This window comes from Tupaia chinensis, unplaced genomic scaffold (genome assembly GCF_000334495.1).
Source record: "Tupaia chinensis unplaced genomic scaffold, TupChi_1.0 Scaffold144016_1, whole genome shotgun sequence".
NCBI lineage: Eukaryota > Metazoa > Chordata > Mammalia > Scandentia > Tupaiidae > Tupaia > Tupaia belangeri.
In genome coordinates, this window is record NW_006203868.1 from 1,325,677 (window position 1) to 1,344,271 (window position 18,595).

Below are 18,595 nucleotides of genomic sequence, written 5' to 3' on the forward strand. Positions count from 1 at the left end.
AGTATATAAAATACGTGTAGAATTTAGGAAACAATAAATAGCGGCCTACAGATGGCATAGTGGTTAAGGCACTGAACTTCCGCATGGCTGACCGCGGTTCAGGTCCTAGACCTGGCAGCTTACCTTTTGACTCCTCCTCTCCCTCTCCTCTCTGTCACTCTTTGGTGAGCACATATTTGGCCTGTAGAAAATTTTAAAATAATAATAAATAAAATTAAAATAATTCTTTAAAAAAGAAATAATAAATAATAAACTCACTTCCCCAACTTAAGAAAATAGAATATTATCATATCTTATTAAAGACCCCTATGGGCTCTCCCAGGTAGGGTCTATTCTTTCTTTTTTTATTTTTTCAGAGAGATTTGCTATAGGGCATGTGTGCTTGCCAGAGAGAGAGAACATGAGAAATCATCCCCCAGGGAAATGGCCATGCCACAATCCCTTCTTCTCCATTCTCCTCTTGGCATTTTGGGCACACACACACACACACACACAAGACTGGCATGAGTTTTAAACTGCCAGGTCTGGGTCTCGAACCACTACATGGTTGACTACATGGGAGTCCAGTGATATAATCATTACACTATCTGCTGTTCCTAGTAGGGTCTTTTCTAAGCATATTGATAAGTATCTCCCTCTTCTTAATGGTTTAAATGTCTATTGTTTATTCCTAAACAATAGATTATTAAATTTTAGAAAACCTACTTGAAAGCATAAATGTATTGGGTCATCAGAAAAGTCATGACGTATTTTTTTGTTTTCCTGTGCAAAAATGCATCATGACTTTCCTGATGACCTAGTAGCTATGCAAGGAAAGGCCAGGACTGACTGTTATGTAAAATGAGTAAGTAGAACAGTGTCTAGATCATGGACTGGCATTGCCTTCATTGATATTTTAAAGGAGCCATTGTGGGAAGTCAGTGGGCAGTGTCATAAATGTATCCTGGGAACATGAAGCTCCCCATGTCTGGGGCATTGGTTAGGGCTACCCTGTAAGCTGGGGACTGGAAGTCCAGCTGGCCAGAGAGTGGATGGCTCTGTTTTCTTTTTATTGTGTTCACTGTAGTACCTGCAGTTTGCAGGAGTAGATCCAAAGAAAACACATCTGTGGGGTGAAATAAGTGACCTTAGTCACTTAGGAACTTGACAGCATATCGTCTAGAGAGCCAAGTACAAAAATGATCTGAGCCAAGCCCACTTCGGTCTCTGAAATTCAGTTGCTCTGATACAGATTCTGTTTAACATGGTAACTAGTATTCATCCCGGGGTCTCTTTTCTACCCTCCCCTTTTATGAGAGAACAGGTCTCATGTCTTCCTCGTTTTTGGTTATTCTCCTGTTATGTTTGTTCTTAAAGTGGGAAAGAAGAAAATATTTGAAATCTTATTTATTCATATATGTCTTTATTCTACTGTTGAATAGAAGTACAGTAGTATGGATTAGTATAGCAAGTTATAGTATTCTAGTCTTCAGAATTTTACAGGTATTGAGTTTTTCTATTTTTTTTTTTCTTTATTTCTAAATGAGAGCGAGAGAGGCAGGCACCCCCAGCAGGATCCTCACACTACAAACTTGCCCCAAGTCCCAGCCAGTCAGGAATATGGGGCATGAGGCGTGTACAGGGAGACCTTGGGAAGCAAACCTGGGACCCTCCTGTATGGCTTCAGCATCACCGAATGTTGTGCCACCTCTGTACCATGGCACATGACCGGCAGTGTTTGTTCTCTTCAAAGCCTGAAGTTCTCATTTCTTTCCTAATTTTATATTGGCTTGTGGGGAAAGTTTTGACACATTTTTGCATAGAAAAAAAATACATCATGACTCATGATGGCCTGTTGTTGTGTCCTATTGAAAGCTTGTAGAACCTTCTTTTTCTCCTCATTATTCTAAAATTTCACAACATTGTGCCTTGATGTAGATGTATTTTTTTTCTCCACTATTCTGGCCACTGGAGTTCCGTCAGTCTGGTTAGTCCTTTAGTTCTTGGGACTTTTCTTTTGTTCTTTTGTTCATTTCCTCTTCGCTGTTTATATCCGGAATTGATATTTGAATACTTGACAACCTATCCTGGTTCTATGGTTCCCTTACCTTTTCCCTAGTATCCATTTCCTTTTTTGTTTTTATTTTCTTCCAATACTTCTAAGAAATTTCTTCAGTTTTATCATCCTTCCCTATTGTAAACTATTTACTTCTGAGATCATGTTTTAATTTCCAAGGACTTGGTTTTCTGTTTTTTGTTTCTTTCTTTTTTTTTTTTTAATAGCATTCTTTCTCTTTTTTTTTTCAGTTTGTTCTTAAGTGTACTTTCTCTTTTTTTTTTTGGATTTCATTTTCTTTTATACATTCAGTCACATTATTTGGCTTACAACATGGATATTTCAACAGGTGAACATTTCTCCCTAGTACAGTTAATAAAACTATAAAGTACCCTCAGCAGATAATACCACATTTCTTTGTCCCATTAATGCTTTGCCTCCCTGTTTTTCTTCTAAATGTCTTTTCTCAGACCCTCCCCTTTCACACACACTGTATCTGGTATTTACATGTATATACTGTGTTTCTATATCCTTTAGTCAATCAGTTTCAGTCATAGAGTGCAAACGCTTGGTATATATTAAGTGGGGACATACAGTGCCTTTCCTTCATAGCCTGGCTTGCTTCACTCAGCAGTAAATCTTCCATATTAATCTACTTCCCATCAAAAACCAGGGTTTTGTTGTTTTTTATGGCTAAGTAGTGTTCTTTCTTTTTTTAATGAATGACATTTTATCTACTTTAAGATATTCATAGACTTTTTTCTCTTTGTTGAGAGTTCTTTTCTCTGCTTAGCTTCCTATCCCTGCCCAGTAGATAAAATAAGCCATGTGTATAATATTAAAATTTCAGGTAGCTACATAAATAAAAATGAACAAATGATGCAGATTTTACTATTTATTTAACATATTTAATCATTTGAACATCTAATCAGTATTTTTAAATTATTAATGGAATATTTTAATGTATTTTTTTAATACTGAGTCTTTGAAATCTGGTATGAATTTTTTATTTAGAGTACATCTCAATCTGGACCAGTGGTCAGTGCTCAGCAGCCATCTGTGGCTAGTGTGGCCACCATATTGACAACACAGTTCTAGACCATGAAGTTGATTTTTTTTCCTGCCCATGTTGATTTCTGTCTTCCATAGTTGTCTGCTTAAGTTGAAAGACTTGGGAATTGAAATCTTTTTAGAAGTTCTTGAACACATGAAGTCTCTAAAGACTTTGACTTTATTGCAGGGTGATCTAAGTCAGCTATTTGGGAAGCTCCTGATGTCTCTGTCTGTAGGCCCCTGTTCTTGGGTTGGTCTCTTACCCCAGAAAAGGGTTTTTGTTGCCTGAAAGTGTGGCACCAGACTCTGGGAGCCAAGCAGGGTAGCAGGGCTGCAGGAGCTCCCATTCAGCATGTGTAGAGTCACACAATGCTCAGTTGCCCACCTATTTCTCTTCCTTGGCAGTGCCTATCCAGAGACCCCCCTCTTCACATTTCCCAGAGAGGAAATCTCTAGACTTCTGGGGAAGAGATTGCTCAGGAGCATTGCTCAGGAGCATGGAGGAGAGACAGGGATGTAGAGCTCCAAGCCTTCTTATATAGCCTACCCCTCCCTGGTGTAAGAGGACCTCGTGCTGGCAGTCCCTGAGTCTCCGTAGGATTCTGTAAATTATGGTAGACCACAGTTTGGGAATTTAACTTTCTTGAGACTAAGTCAGCACTTGTTCCTCTAGTCTTTAGCTTATAACGATGTTGCTTTTGTCTTCTCTCCTATTCTTCTAGTCCTTGTGAATGTAAACTGTATGTTAGTGGGGTTGCAGGAGGGAAAGAAATTAGGTGTAATTATTGGAATCTGCCATGTTAGTCCAGGAAGATATTAGTATCTCTTTAATCATATTTTATAGGATTCTTAATTGAAAAACAAAGGCTGAGCACCTTTGAAAATATAAGTCTTAGAACCAGCAGGTGGCGTAATGGTTACATCACTGGACTCCCACATAGTTAACTGCGGTTCAAGTCTCAGATACAGTGGTTTAAACCTCATGCTGGCATATGTGTGTGTGTGCCCAGGATCCCTAGTGGAGAATGGAGGAGTAGAGATTGCAGTGTGGTCATCCCCCCTGGGGGGTGATTTCTTGCTTTTCGTGTTTCTGTCTCTCTGGCAAGCACCTGTGCCCTATAGCAAAAATCTCTCTCAAAAAAAAAAGAAAGAAAAGAAAAGATAACTCTTAGGATAAGTCATTCTTTATCTTATCTACTTTCTCAGGGAGATAAAGTGAATAGGATCTAATATTATCAGTTCTCATTTTGTCTCAGGAAAATTATGTGACCAAGACTTTCTTGAGGGAAGCATGTCTAATTTTTGTTGTTGTTGTTAATTATTTTATTTAACTTTACTTATTTACTTACTTTAATTTGACCAGAGAGGGACAGAGTGAGAGGCAAAGAAAGAGAGAGGAGGTAAAGTGAGAAAGCATGGCACCAGGTCGGGACTCAAACTGCAGTCGGCCATGTGGGAATCCAGAGCCCTTAACAACCACGCCACCTGCCAGCCCTGACATGTCCAGTTTTGAGAACAGTATTGGAAAATTGTCTTCATTTTTCTCATTTACCATGGGGGTGACTTGAAGCTTCAAGATGTTAAGTAACTTCTTTCAGTTCCCAGAGTCGTGGAGGTAGGAATTGATCGCAAGGCTGCCTCTCTTTAGGACCAGCAGGAGAAACCATAGAATGGGCGCTTAGCCCACCGTAGATGATACAGAACATCAGGTAGCCAGAGGTACAGCGTATTTGCCAACACAGAGCACTGCAGACATAAAATTGTGTCATGGCATTGTGCAAATCAAAATGGCATGCCTTTTGTTAGTTAGAGAGGAGCTTTTTCTTTTAACATACTGAGGAGACAATTTAAGTTGTATTTAAAACTTAAGATGAATAAAATGTTCACAGTGTCTTTCTGGTAGGTTATCTTGTCTGAGATTAATCTTCAGTCTGGTCCAAGTTAAACATAAGGGTCCTATATAGCGTTTGGGTTGTTGTTGGTTTTTTTTTTTTTTTTTTCCCTATCTCTAATATCCATTAAAACTTGCGTTATCAGCTTTTGCTAATTAATTTGATATACTTTGTACATTATCCTGGGTTATTTTAAAAAGAAAAAGGTTGAAGAAGATCATGCTGACTTTGGGGTAGTCAAGAATGTAATGGTGTAAGATATACACCAATTCTTCAGTTCGGTTGTGTAGTGTTAAGTAGAGTTTTCCTGATTATCAGTGAACTCTTTTGAATATAGATCTGATTTATGGTGATGATTTCAGATGTACCTATCAGCCATGTCTGTAGCAAACATATGTACATTTCTAAATGCAGATTGGCTTTAAATCTTGTGAATTCATGTAGTTAATAGTAGTTGACTGTGAACAAAAAATAGACAATGATATTCCTAATGTAATTTGATTTCTTTAGCTCCCAGAACCATTTGTTTTATTCCGGTTGTACAAGGAATTTATTGACCTTGCAAAAGAGATCCAACATGTAAATGAAGAACATGAGACAAAAAAAGATACCCCTGAGGACAAAAAATGGCCAAATACGTGTATAGAAATAAATCGGATACTCCTAAAAAGCAAAGACCTTTTACGACAACTGCCAGCATCAAATTTTAATAGTCTTCATTACCTCATTATACATCTTAGGCGGTAAGAATTTTATTTAAGTAGACCATCCACTAGTGGATGGATAATTGATTTGGGAGGGGGGGGGTTAGTTAAAGTAAACATAACAAAATGCACTGATGTAACTATTTTATAATGTACAGTTCAGTCATGTTAAAAACTTTCAAGAATGTTGTGGTGGTGTTTCTAAAATGAATGTTTCCTTTCTAACACGTTAGAGAATGGGCCATTTACTACATAGCCATACAACCGCATCATTCCCTCAGATGCCTCCTATATGCCAGACCCTGGCTGGGGAAACAAAGATGACAGCTTGGTTTCTGCCATCTGTTGGGCTTATCAGCTTGGGGAACAGACTTGCGGACAAGTACATTACGGCATCCTGTGTTCTCACAGAGCTAGGGACAGCACGCAGAGGAAGATTGGGTGGGGATATAAATCAGAGGAAGTAGTTGAGTCAACTTTAAAGAAATGAACAGTGGTTGGTAGACAAAGAATGTAGAAAAAGTATTCCAGGCAGAGGAAAATTGACATGAAAACACACAGGAATATTTGCATTTGAGAAGTATGAGGGGACATATATTTTTTAAAGATTTATTTAGTTTTATTTATTATGTTTTAATTTGCGTAGTGTACATGTGCTCACCAGAGAGGGAGTGAAAGTGAGAAAGCAAGCCTCCAGGTCCAGGACTCAAACCACAGTCAGTCAACCACCATACCACCTGCTGGTCCCACAGGGGACTGTTAAAAGTTTGTGGAAAAGTAGAATTAAGGTATTAGTTTATTTTGGTGCGACAAAAAAAAAAAAAGAAAAAAAAGAAAAGAAATCCACGCCATTTCTCCATAATACACATTCTCTAGTAACCTTGTGAAGATGCCTTGTGTAAGTAACACAGTTAGGCAACCATATAGCAGAGCAGTAGCAGGACCAAGCAGGGTGGAGGCCAGATAAAGAAAATCTCGCATGCCTCACAGGTGAGTTAACCATCTCCCATCTGTGCCCAATAAAGAATTTTGAGCCAGGAATTCAGCATGCTCAGATTTGCCTGTTAGATCATTCTGGCAGCAGTATGGAGAATGGGTTGGGGGAGAGGCCTTTACTGTGATTCCTCTTCTTGAAAGTCTTAGACATAAAAGATGATGAGAGCTTGAGGTGTGGCCAGGACAGTGGGAGTGGAGATAGAGCAGAGAGGTCTTTAGGAGGGACAGTCAAGTAGGCTTGAAGACTATCTGTGGTCAGTGAGAGAAATTGATAATGCTGTTTGGGGTCCAGTATAAAGACCCAGAAGGATATAATACTTTAGTGTGACAGGGTGGTACAAAACCCCATTATTTTTCTTTCTCTGATAAAACTGCAGTAATTCCTCTACTTATTTAAATTTAATCCTAATACAATACTTTGAAACCCAATAGTGTGTGTGGTCTGTATTTTAATTAAATAAATGTATTTTTCCTTTTCCTTTTCCTAGCAGCTTTGTTGAGGGATAATTCCTAGACTTCTGCAGCCCATTTTCCCTTCACCCTTCCAAACCCATGGGAAAACCACCATCAAGGAACTCAGCTGGCAAATCTCATATAGCCTTGTGTATTCCACTTTGCAGGGTGGTAGATCATGCAGAAGAAAACAAGATGAACTCCAAGAACTTGGGGGTTATATTTGGACCAAGTCTCATTAGGCCCAGGCCCACAACCGCTCCTGTCACCATCTCCTCTCTTGCTGAATACTCCAGTCAAGCACGGTTGGTAGAGTTCCTCATTAGCTACTCACAGAAGATCTTCGACGGGTCCCTCCAGCCGCAAGATGTGGGTAGCACAGGTGTCACTGCACCTCACGTGGATCCAAGCTGTCTTTTAAAGCCTCTGTTATCAGAAGAAAGAGACCAAGAACATTCTGTGAAGTCACTTTTTTTTTCTTCAAAGGAAGTGAGTTTTGATCTTTATGGAATTGTATTAGAACTTCGTGATTCTTATATTAATGAGTTAAGATCGCCAAATGGTATATCTTGAGGTGGGCTTTGTTTCTTCAAGCTTAAAAATTCTCTTTCGCCAACAGGATATGCGTAGTGCAGACAGTGAAAGCAAAATTCGTGAGCCATCTGCATCATCCGAGGAATCAGAATGCAAGCAGAATGCATTGGAAAAATGTGATGTGTGTCTCACTGGTGAGTGGCTGTGAACAAAATATGTTTACTGACTTAAAACTGTGCCCTTAAGCCATGAATAAAAGTCATTGTGAGTGGAGTTGAGGAAAGTTAGAGAATGAAGCTTTATTAATTAATTTATTGTTTCTAACCATTGAGAAGTTGCCTTTTACTATACCTTGTTTTTATGTTTTTATGTTGCTAGAGGGCATGTGTACTTACCTGAGAGAGAGTGCGGCCCTCAGTAGGGCGTGATTGCACCACAATCCGTTTTATTCCATTTCTCCTTCCATTAGGATTCTGGGCACATGCACACATACATCCAGTGGGTTTTTCAAGCCTCCGAGGCTACAACTCAAACCACAGTTGGCTACATGGAATCTGGCTCTGAATGTCAATATTTCACCACGGCACTATGGGGCCAGCCCTAGTGTACCTTATATTTAAGTGAATTTCCTTCTTCGTGATAAACTTTCTTATGAAAAGACGTCTTGGGAGACCAGCAGATGCTGTATTGGTTACATCACTGGACTCCACGTAGCCGACCACAGTTTGAGTCCCAGACTTGGCAGCTTAAAACTCATGCTGGGCTAAGCTGCCAGGTGTGCATGCATGCCCAGATCTCAAGAGGAGAATGGAGGAGAAGGGATTGTGGCGTGGCCATCCCCCCTGGGGGGTGATTTCTCACTTTCTGTCTCTCTGGCCAGTACACATGCTCTATAAGAAAAATCTCTTTTTTTTAAAAAAAAAAAAAGACATCTTGGAGTTCACAGTTTTTATGCTCCTCTGAATTTCTTTTTAGTTTTCACTTTTGCTTTTGCCATCAACTAAAGTCAAGGTAGAAATGTGTTGAGCTCTATGACGGTGTATTAATATCATCTGTTGCTGTAGTTCAGTGTATTGATCTAATTGCTCATAAATAGTCAAAATAGACTCTGGAAATTTTAAAAATTGAGACTACTCAAATGTTTCCATATGCTTTCCACATGTGGCCAGCCTTCAACACATGAGAGCATGCATGTGCATGTCTGCTATTTCCTTGACAGCAGTTGTTTTAGTCACTGCTGCTCTGTATGACATTCTAGTTGCAGTGATAAGTTAGCTGTCAAGCTAGTAGAAAACTTCCCATGTAATTCTACATTGTTGGAGTTGAATTCCAACTTTTAAAACTATAGCCATGTGTTTTAATAGTGTCTGAAAAGGAAGGGAGCTAACATTTACCTGCCTGCCCTCTGCTAAGCATGTGTTTACTGTTCCTGATTTGATCTTCGTAACAATCCTGTGCTATATGGAGTAAGGTTAGTTTCATTCAGCCTATAACTGATAGTCTGAGAAACGTTAATACTGAGGGTTGTGTCAGTAGTAAATTGTTCAGTCAAGATTTGAACCCTATCTGATTCTTAAACCTGCACTGTTTCTACTGTTCCATAAAGCTGGATTATTATTAGGAATAGGAATATAAAAATTTTTAAATATAATTTTTGAGTGCTTCTTATTTTGTGATTCTAAGAACTTGCCTTACTAGATGATCTGAAATACAGAACAGCATAGATGCACTCACAAGTGTCTTTGGACAGATGGGACACCTAGGGATGCTGAGATTCCCTTGCCCAATGCAGAAGTGGTAAATTAGAGCCGAGCTAGAACCAGCACTGGGCTTCGGAGTCTGCCCTGATCTCCACGGTGCTGTTTCTCCCTCAGAACTTGAAGGACATACTTCTGTGCTTATAGTGTGACTGCAATGGGTCGGGTCCCTCGGGATGCTCTATAATAATGTGGGGAGGGATCCAGAAAAGTAAGTTCAGACAGTGTTGGCTCGGAACCTAGGAAAGAGAGGCCTGCAGTTCCAGGTGAGGAAGGTGGCCAGATGAGAAGACCACTGGAAAGTGATTTTGCGGGACACCTGCCTGCAGACCACTGCCTGAGACACGTGGGAGGAGCAGGCCCTGGGAAGAGGGTGGAATGCTGTGCTCAAGGCCAGGTGTAGTCCGGTCAGGGGGTGTCAAGGCCCAGAGATGCTTGAAGTCCAGCAACGAAGAGCATGTGCAGAGGCCCAGAACTTTCCGGGCCCTGGAATTATTTTAGAATAGACAGCAGAAGAGATGGGGTTTTGAGGCACCGAGGTTCTAGGTGAGGGAAGCAGGGACCACAGGACCAGACTACAGAAGAAAGAGGAGAAGTAAACCTGAAAGCAAAGAATATATGGGGAGGGAACCAGCAGTTAGCGTAATGGCTAGGTCGCTGGACTCCCACGGAGTCAACCGCGGTTCGCTTCCTGGACCCGGTGGCTTAAAACTCACGCCGGGTGCGTGTGCGTACGTGCCCAAGATCCCGAGAGGAGAATGGAGGAGAAGGGATTGCGGCGTGACCATCCCCCCTGGGGGGGTGATTGATTTCTCGCTTTCTGTCTCTATGTCTCTCTCTGTCTGTCTGGCGAGCGCACACGCCCTCTAGCAAAAATCTCTCTCTCAAAAAAAAAAAAAAAGAATATATGGGGAGATGGTGGTTTTTACTTAAAAAGAAACTATTCAGCCTTATGAGGAGCAGCTGAGGTATTTAATATGCTTTGTTCTACCTAAAGGGTGTGACAGGAGGCTTGTAATACAGCGAGAACCCTGTCTTAAAAAAAAAAAAAATACTTCAAGTATTTTTTTGTTTTCTTTTTTTTTTTACTAGCTTTTTACTAACAATGTCTTTGTTGCTGCTTATTGTACTGAATTTTAAATCAATTTAAAATTCTAACTTTTTAAAATTAAAAGTATACCTTTAATACTACGTGACTATTTAAATCCTCAAAGTAAATAACTGAGAATATCATGTTGGAAAAAATATGTAAGGCCCATGTTGTTTGGAGAGAGTGTCTGTATATAACTCACTTAAACTCTTATTAACCTTGTGCTACAGAATTAAATAAATCTTTCTTTTCCAGACAACAAAGTACGTTTGCTTCTAGACCAAGAACTTGAATCAGCATCCCAGAAAGTGGAAGAGGTGCATAAATGCCCTAAGCCGCTCGCTCTGAAGTGTGGCAGGGCGGCGTACAACGTGGAGAGGCATACTCCAAGGACCAGGGTCAGACCTGTAAGTTTGCCTGTAGACAGACTACTACTTCTTGCAAGCCCTCCTGGTGAGAGAAATGGCAGAAATATGGGATACGTAAGTCCTGACAAGTTTTCTAAGAGTCCTGTTTTTGAAGGCGTTAATAGAAAAGACACCCCTACTACTGTTTGTCCCAAATATAATGGCTTTGACCAGCAAACTGTACACAAAACTCGAGACAGACAGTATGAACAAGACAACGCAAGTGCCAAAACTGCCATGATTGCTCCCAGCACACTACAGGAAAAAGCAGTGCCAGCAAGCATCCGGGGCCATGGGGACCATCCTGCCAGTGCTACCCAACCCAGTAAGCCATGCACAGAGGCAGGAGGCAGGCCAGCGAAAGAGCTAGCAGAGAGACGGTCCTCCGACTCCTACTCTGCTGTCAGAGCACCCAGGACACTCCAGCCCCAGCACTGGACAACGTTTTATAAACCCCGCCCTCCCGCCAGCAGTGTCAGGGGCGATGAGGAGAAGCCAGCTTCGCCCTTGGCAGCAGCACCTCCTGACACAGCTCACGATCCCCAGTCTCACGGGCTGAAAGCAGTTCCAGACTCAGGCAGCACCTCGGCTTGTCCTGGACAGCCGATTTTTCCATCTAAAGAGAACTCTAAGGAGCATGGCCTGCCCGACGGAAATCCGACTTGTCAGAGACCGAGGCTGAAACGAATGCAGCAGTTTGATGACCTAGAAGATGAAATCCCGCAATTTGTATAGGGTTGTCAAAGTTCAGGTTTTCTCTTTTTGTTCTATGTGTGTGTGTGTGTGTGTGTGTGTGTGTGTGTGTGTGTGTGTGATATTATTTGTTTTATGAAAGAATGTTTCGACGGGGCCCCTTTTGTACAGGACTGTAAATTGTGGGTTTTACTTTTTATCATTAGACTGTATTATCTTCTCTTGGTCATACTGAATGGTAGAATGTTTTTATAGGGTCTCGTTTGTGCCTCACTGGAATTATCTTTAAATTCTGTGTTTTTTAATTTGTCCGTAAAACAGGTGGATTCATATTTTTTCAGGTTCAGTTGATTTTCTCCATAAAATCATCCATTTAAAAGCATCCCTAATATATATGATGTAGTTCTTAAGTAATAGGTGCAGTTGGGGAAAATTAGCTTTATTTTTTGGAGTGAAATTAAGTGCTTATTTATAATATGAATGTTTCCTAATGCAAGTGCCTAAAAGGCCTTTGTTTGATATGAGTATGTTTTATCACACAATATTATCGTACATTTTTGACCATTTGTGCGTTTATGGGATGTATGTAAGCTTCTTTATTTCAATTGGCAATTCACTTCATTTCTTAATACTTACATAATGGCCAAAAGACTTGTAAACTTCTATTTAATTGTATTTTAATTGATTGCCAGTTTTACATGTTGTAGTCAGTTAAAATCTACAAAGAATATGCACTTACGCCCGTTCGAATTATATAGTTCAAGTAAATCTTACTTGGCTTTAGATGGTTTTAATACATTTGGTAGTTTTTTCACCCTCGGCTTTTTTCTACATCAACTCTTGGTTTTCAACAGTTTTGGGTTTTTTTATATTTTATAAATGGTCCCCAAAAAATACCTATTTCAAAACTGAAGTTTTTAAGTTCAGCAACTTTCTTCTTGATATTGCATGGGTTTTATTAAGACCATCCCTTTTGTATGAAATGTTTTGACTTACAGATCATTTTATGTACTTGTTCTGCCTGGACCGTCCACCGTTGAAATATGCATATTTCATCTGAATCAAACAAAGATTTATTTAAGTTGATTGATTTTCAGAGTACAGTTCAGTAAGCCTCATTATTTGGATTTGAGAGAATGTATAGAGGATTGGATCTGCTTTATATATGCAGTTTCCAGTTTCTAGAACTAATGCATTCATGTTATTTTCTGAGTTTCATAATTTTGTCTAAAATAGGATATAAAAGGGACAAAAAAAGCCTCTTTTTGTATGTGTGAATTATATTTCTAAGTAAATGTTTTTGTATGACTGTGTTACACTTGATAAATATATATAAATATTAACTTGTAAAATGATTTCAAGTTTTTGTGACTTCTCTGAACTCGTTGCCTCAGTTAAAGTCTGGAGGGTTTAAGACTGAAAAGTTATCAGTCAGTGACTTAGCGGTCAGTTCTTGGGCTCGTGCATCCTTTAACTACGTCATGGAATGCATCTTACTGAAAGTTGTTTTATAGTTCCCAGTGACGTTAAGGACTAGGGAGAAATGAATTATTCCTCTTTCTACTGAAGCTTTGCTTTTAGTCTTCATTGTACAAAATACGAAAGAAACCTAAAAAGAAAATTAGAGCCAACATTTATTGAGCCCATTCTTCATGCCTAGAACTACATGAATAATTTCAAGTTCACAGTAACAATTGGGTAAGCACACTGTTATTCCTGTGTTACACGTAAGGAAACTGAGACGTAGTTAAATGACATGCTTGTAAGTTCCAGAATCAAATCTCAGATACAGGACTGTCAGATTTTAATGGTTAGTGTTTTGTATTTTTTTTTCCCTAAAGAGTTATTTATTTTATTTTATTATTTTTTATTATTATTTTTTAAATTTGCTGCAGGGCACCTGTGCTCACCAGAGAGAGATAGAGAAGAGAAAGAAGGAAAATGAGAAAGCAAGCTGCCAGGTCCAGGCCTTGAACCTTGGTTGGCCATATGGGAATCCAGCATCTTAACTACCATGCCTCCTGCTGACCCCAGATGGTTAGTGTTTTTAATGGCTGTGATTACTATTAATAATAATATCAGATAGTGTGTAACAATAAAAAATGTACCTTTTAAAAAATTTTATTGAAGTAAAATACACATAAAATGTATAAATTTGCCATTTAAACTTTTTTTAAAATAAGTTTGAGAGAAAGAGTTGGGCATCGTGACAAGATCTTGTCATATGATGATTCCCTTCCCCAGCCTTTCAGCCAGCCAGGGTCTCAGGCCCAGAGTATTTCAGGTCTACCTGGCCCTGAGTCCTGATCATCTCTGTGGCTCCAACATTGTAGAATGCCGTGCTACTGCCTGGGCCACCACAGCTGGGCCCCACTTGAACCGTTTCGAAGTGGTGGTATTAAGTCTATGTGTATTGTTTTACAACCATGACCAACTCTCCTTCACTGAAACTTTTTCATCTATCATAACCAGTCATTGCACTGCAAGTAGAAATACCTGAGACAGGGTAGATAGGGGTTTATTTTGACACGCAGTTCTAGTGGCTTCGAAAGCCAAAGGCATCACAAAATGGCAAAAGGCAGAACTTTCAGGAGAGCAAAGCATGTCTACATTCATGTGACTTTCTGCCCTCTGGTCTTATTCCCTCTGCTTATAAGCCTACCAGAACTCGCTCGAATGACATCACACCCAAAGGCCCCACCCTGGAACACCATGAGGGAATTAAATTTTCACTTAACATCTTTATAATAACAGTCAATAAGATCAAATTCAAGTGCATGAATTTCTGGGAGACATCTGGTCATGCTCACTAAGATCAGAATCTAAAACATGAAACAAGCACAAACCATTATCTAAACCATAATATCATCCCATACTAAAATTTAGAAAACACATTTCTAAACTCCTTCAGTACTCGTGATATGTGGAGACGCTAGTCAAAGACTATGTAATAAGCTTGCCTCTTTCTCCTCACTTAAACCTCACAAATGAGAGTTCCACTTTTGGGTCCTTTCTGCCTTTAGGGTCCACTGACATTTTGTCCAGCCTGGCGCTGTCGGCCTACTGGTCTAACAGTTTCCTGGGCATTAAGTTTCTCCTGAGAAGAGGTTGCTATTTCTAGAGTACCCACAGCATGCACTCTACTCCGCTATCCAATAATGAGTTAGAAATAATTCATCAGGAAGTCATTTTAAGGCCCTTGGAAAGAGATGTGAACAAAGAGAAAAGGCAGTCATGGGGAGTCACTTTGGAGCTGTCAGCCTGCCAGGAAGGTTTGTGGAAAAGACACTGCAAGTTACTGAGAAGTCATTTGTGAAGGGTTGTTGCATCCCTAGACAAGCATGTTTTGCATGCTGAGCACTTCATTTGAATTTGTGAGTAGTCCACATTACTTTTAGTGTACCTTCGGCAATCTGTTTCTTCTGATTCAGAGATGAAGATGATCTGACGCCTGCCAAAGACTTGTTGCCTAGTGATCTCACAAGCAAATAGAATTGTGCCTCACTTCCTTGGGTAATTTAATTTTGAGATGGTATGATGGCTATTCCCAGCTATCATTGAGTTACAGTCTTTGTATTACTATAAACATCTCTTTAAATTGCAACCGTTGTATATTTTTATTTATTTTGTAAGAATTACTTTATTTAACTTTATTTATTTATTTTAATTTGACCAGAGAAGGACAGAGAGAGAGAGAAAGAAAGAAAGCTGCCAGATCTGGGACTCAAACCATGGTCAGCCATGTGGGAGTCTGGTGTCCTTAATCACTACGCCACCTGCCAGCCCCCATTGTGTATTTTTAAATAAGTTATAGTCATGTAATTCTCTGTTGTTTTGTGTTTTCCTAGAGACAAGAAATCATTCGGAGTGTTGGTATGATTATATATTTAGATCATTCAGTTTAGCAAGGTTGCTACATTCACAATCAATACACAGAAGTAAGTTGTACTTCTGTATATCAGCAACTAAGAGAAATTAAAGGTTGTAGAAAGATCTTAACAATAATATAAGAAATTGTTGATGATTTCAGCATGAAGAGAAGAGGGTATGAAGGAGATCACTTAGTTTCTGCTTATAAGCAGGAGAAGGGTCAGCAATCCAGGTGAGAAATAGGGCCTAAATTTAGCCACCATCTGTGGGGATGATGACCTAAATTCCAATTTATTTTTAGAAACATACTTGATTAGTGGATTAGTGACCCATTGTGAATGTGGAGTCGGGCAGTAGAGAAAGGCATATTTAATCTAGAGACCTCAGGACATAATATCTCTCTCCAAATAACATAGTCAAAAAACAAAGGATTAAAGTTAAATGTTCTTGCCTGTTCCTTTGGGTGAAAGAGTTCCCATGACCAGGAGGTAAAGGTTGGCAGACTTCGTCTCAGTACTCTATAAGGAAGTTATTTATAATTAGAACTGGTTTTCAATGCCTTATCTTGTGATCTTGTGAATTCCCCCAAACTGGGAAATTGTTCAAGACAGAAATCTAACCATCTGCTAGGATTAGTATTAGGTAGAAAATCATGCTTAGATCATATATACAGTCTTCAAGCTCCGACCTGTGCTTCTGTGACATTGAATTTAAAGTGAAAAAGATGTTTCTAGATGCTGTCGTATAGGAGGTGGCTGTTTCTCTGTCTCTCATGGAAGAAATAAGTAAGTAGGGCTAGCTGGTAGTGTGGTGGTTAAAGCCATTGTACTCTATGGCCGATCACTGTTCAAGTCCCAGACCTGGCAACTTGCTTTCTCACTCACTTTGTCTCTCTTCCTCTGTCTCTAGTAAGTGCATGTCCTCTGTAATAAATTAAAATAATAATAATAATGACAACAATGGATAGAATTTAATCTTTTTTTAAAAAAAAGAAATAAGCTGGGGCAGGTAGGCAGCATGGTGATTAAAGGCGCTGGATTCCTATGTAGCCGACCGCAGTTTGAGTCCTGGACCTGATGGCTTGCTTTCTCTCTTTCATTTTCTCTCTCTCTCTCTCTCTCTCTCTGCCTCTGTCTTGTCATATTTAAGAAATAATAATAACAAATAGAATTAAATTATTCTTTTAAAAATTAGTAAATTTTTTAAAAATTCAGTTTTATTTATTATTATTTAACTTGACCAGAGAGAGAGAGAAAGAAAGTGAGATAGCAAGCCATTGGGTCCGGGACTCAAACCGTGGTCAGTCTCGTGGGAGTCCAGGGCCTCAACCACCACACCACCTGCCAACTCCAATAAGTAATTTTTTTAGGTATTGCTAAGTTCTAGCAATATCAGGGTAAAGACGTATGTTGTAATATCAGAAAGAATAAGCAAAAGAAAGGAAAATATATTTGAGTAATCCTAAAGAAGACAAGATTGAGGGCTGGCCCATAGTCTAGAAGTTAAGGGAGCAAGATCCTAGATGGCCAACCACAGTTTGAATTCCAGCCCTGGTGGCTTGGAAAACATGCCAGGCATGGGTGTGTGCGTGCTCCGAATCGCAACAGGGTGGAGAGATGGAGGAGAATAGCTTGCGGTGTGACCAGGTTCAGTTGCAGGATGTGCTTTCTCCCTGTCCCTCTCTTTCTCCCCCACCCCCCTCTCTCTCTCTCTCTCTCTGGTGAGCACTCCTGTTCTCTGACAATTAAAAATGTATCTTATTTTAATTTAATTTAATTTTAAAAGAAAAAATGGAAAAAAAGGGAAGATGAAGCAGTGGATTAATAGAAAGTAATCAGTAAAATGTAGAGATGAAACCCACCTAAATCAGTAATTATGTTAACTGAAAGTTGAATATTTCACATAGTAACTAACGTTGAACTGGGGGAGGGACCTATCTACGTCCTGTGTGTGAGACACACATAAAATAAAGGTGCACAGGAAGTACGAGGGTGGAAAAAGGATGCAAACACTAATGAAAAAACTGGTGTACCCCAAGTCATGTCAGATACAGCACATTGTAAGCTAAGGGGCATTAGCGGAGATAGATTCCATAATGATGAAGTCGACCCACCAGGAAGATTTCATAATTCTGAAGAACATTGTTTCAAAATATATAAGGCAAGCAGGCAACCGAAAGAAAAAATGGAAAATGAACATTCATAATGGTTGCTTTAATATACTCTGAACCACCAGACAAAAGAATTAGTAAATGACTGATTGCATTTCCATTAATAGGTGGGGACTTTCCAGATTTTCTATTTATTTTGTAGAAATAGATATGAAGTACATAGTTAACAGACCTGACCTAGTTGACATAATAGCAACAATGACAAAATTAATATTTTATTTAAGCACATATTCAAAATTTCCCAAAATTTAAAGTATGCAGATCATAAAGAAAGCCTCAGAACATTTCAAAGGATTGAAATAATTCAAAATATGCTCTCTGACCTCAGGAAAATTATGGTAGAAATTAGTAACAAAAGATAATTAGAAAATCTTCAACTACTTGGATATTATACAGAGCACACTTCTAAATAACCCATGAATCTAAGAAGAAATAACAGACATTAGAAATACTTATTTTAAAGAATTATTTATTATTTATTTAGTTCTGTTCGTTATTATCATTTTTATATTTTTAATTAGACCAGACAGAGAGAGAGAAAGGGAAAGTCAGAAACCAAGCCAACTGTGGTTCAAGTCTCGGACCCAGTGACTTGAAACTAATGCTGGGTGCGTATGCATGCATGCCCAAAATCCTGAGAGGAGAAAAGATTGTGGTATGGCCATTCCCTTTGGGAGGTGCTTTCTCACTTTCTGTCTCTATGTCTCTCTGGCAAGCTCACATACCCTATACCAAAAATCTCAAGAAAAAAATAGTAAATAAATAAAAAGAGCAGGTAAGTGTAGCAATACTTTAAAATTCAGTATTTAGAAGTCATAATTTTTAAGAGAGTAATTAGCCATAAATTACACAACTAATAAGAAAAGAAGCTTATCTGGGACCAGCAGTTAGCGTAATGGCTATGTCGCTGGACTCCCATGTAGTCGATCTTGGTTCAAGTC

General features: G+C 39.2%; 1 protein-coding gene across 1 annotated transcript in view; it reads left to right on the forward strand.

The window, feature by feature from the left end:
• The window catches only part of ARHGAP29 (Rho GTPase activating protein 29), a 63,030-nt gene extending 50,569 nt beyond the window's left edge, over positions 1–12,461 (forward strand). The window contains exons 19-22 of the mRNA XM_027767201.1: positions 5,491–5,723; positions 7,301–7,622; positions 7,753–7,861; positions 10,770–12,461. Of these exons, the coding sequence (XP_027623002.1) occupies positions 5,491–5,723; positions 7,301–7,622; positions 7,753–7,861; positions 10,770–11,656 (1,551 nt within the window). The 3' untranslated portion in view covers positions 11,657–12,461. The remainder of the gene's footprint in view (positions 1–5,490; positions 5,724–7,300; positions 7,623–7,752; positions 7,862–10,769) is intronic.
• Positions 12,462–18,595: the final 6,134 nt, after the last annotated feature.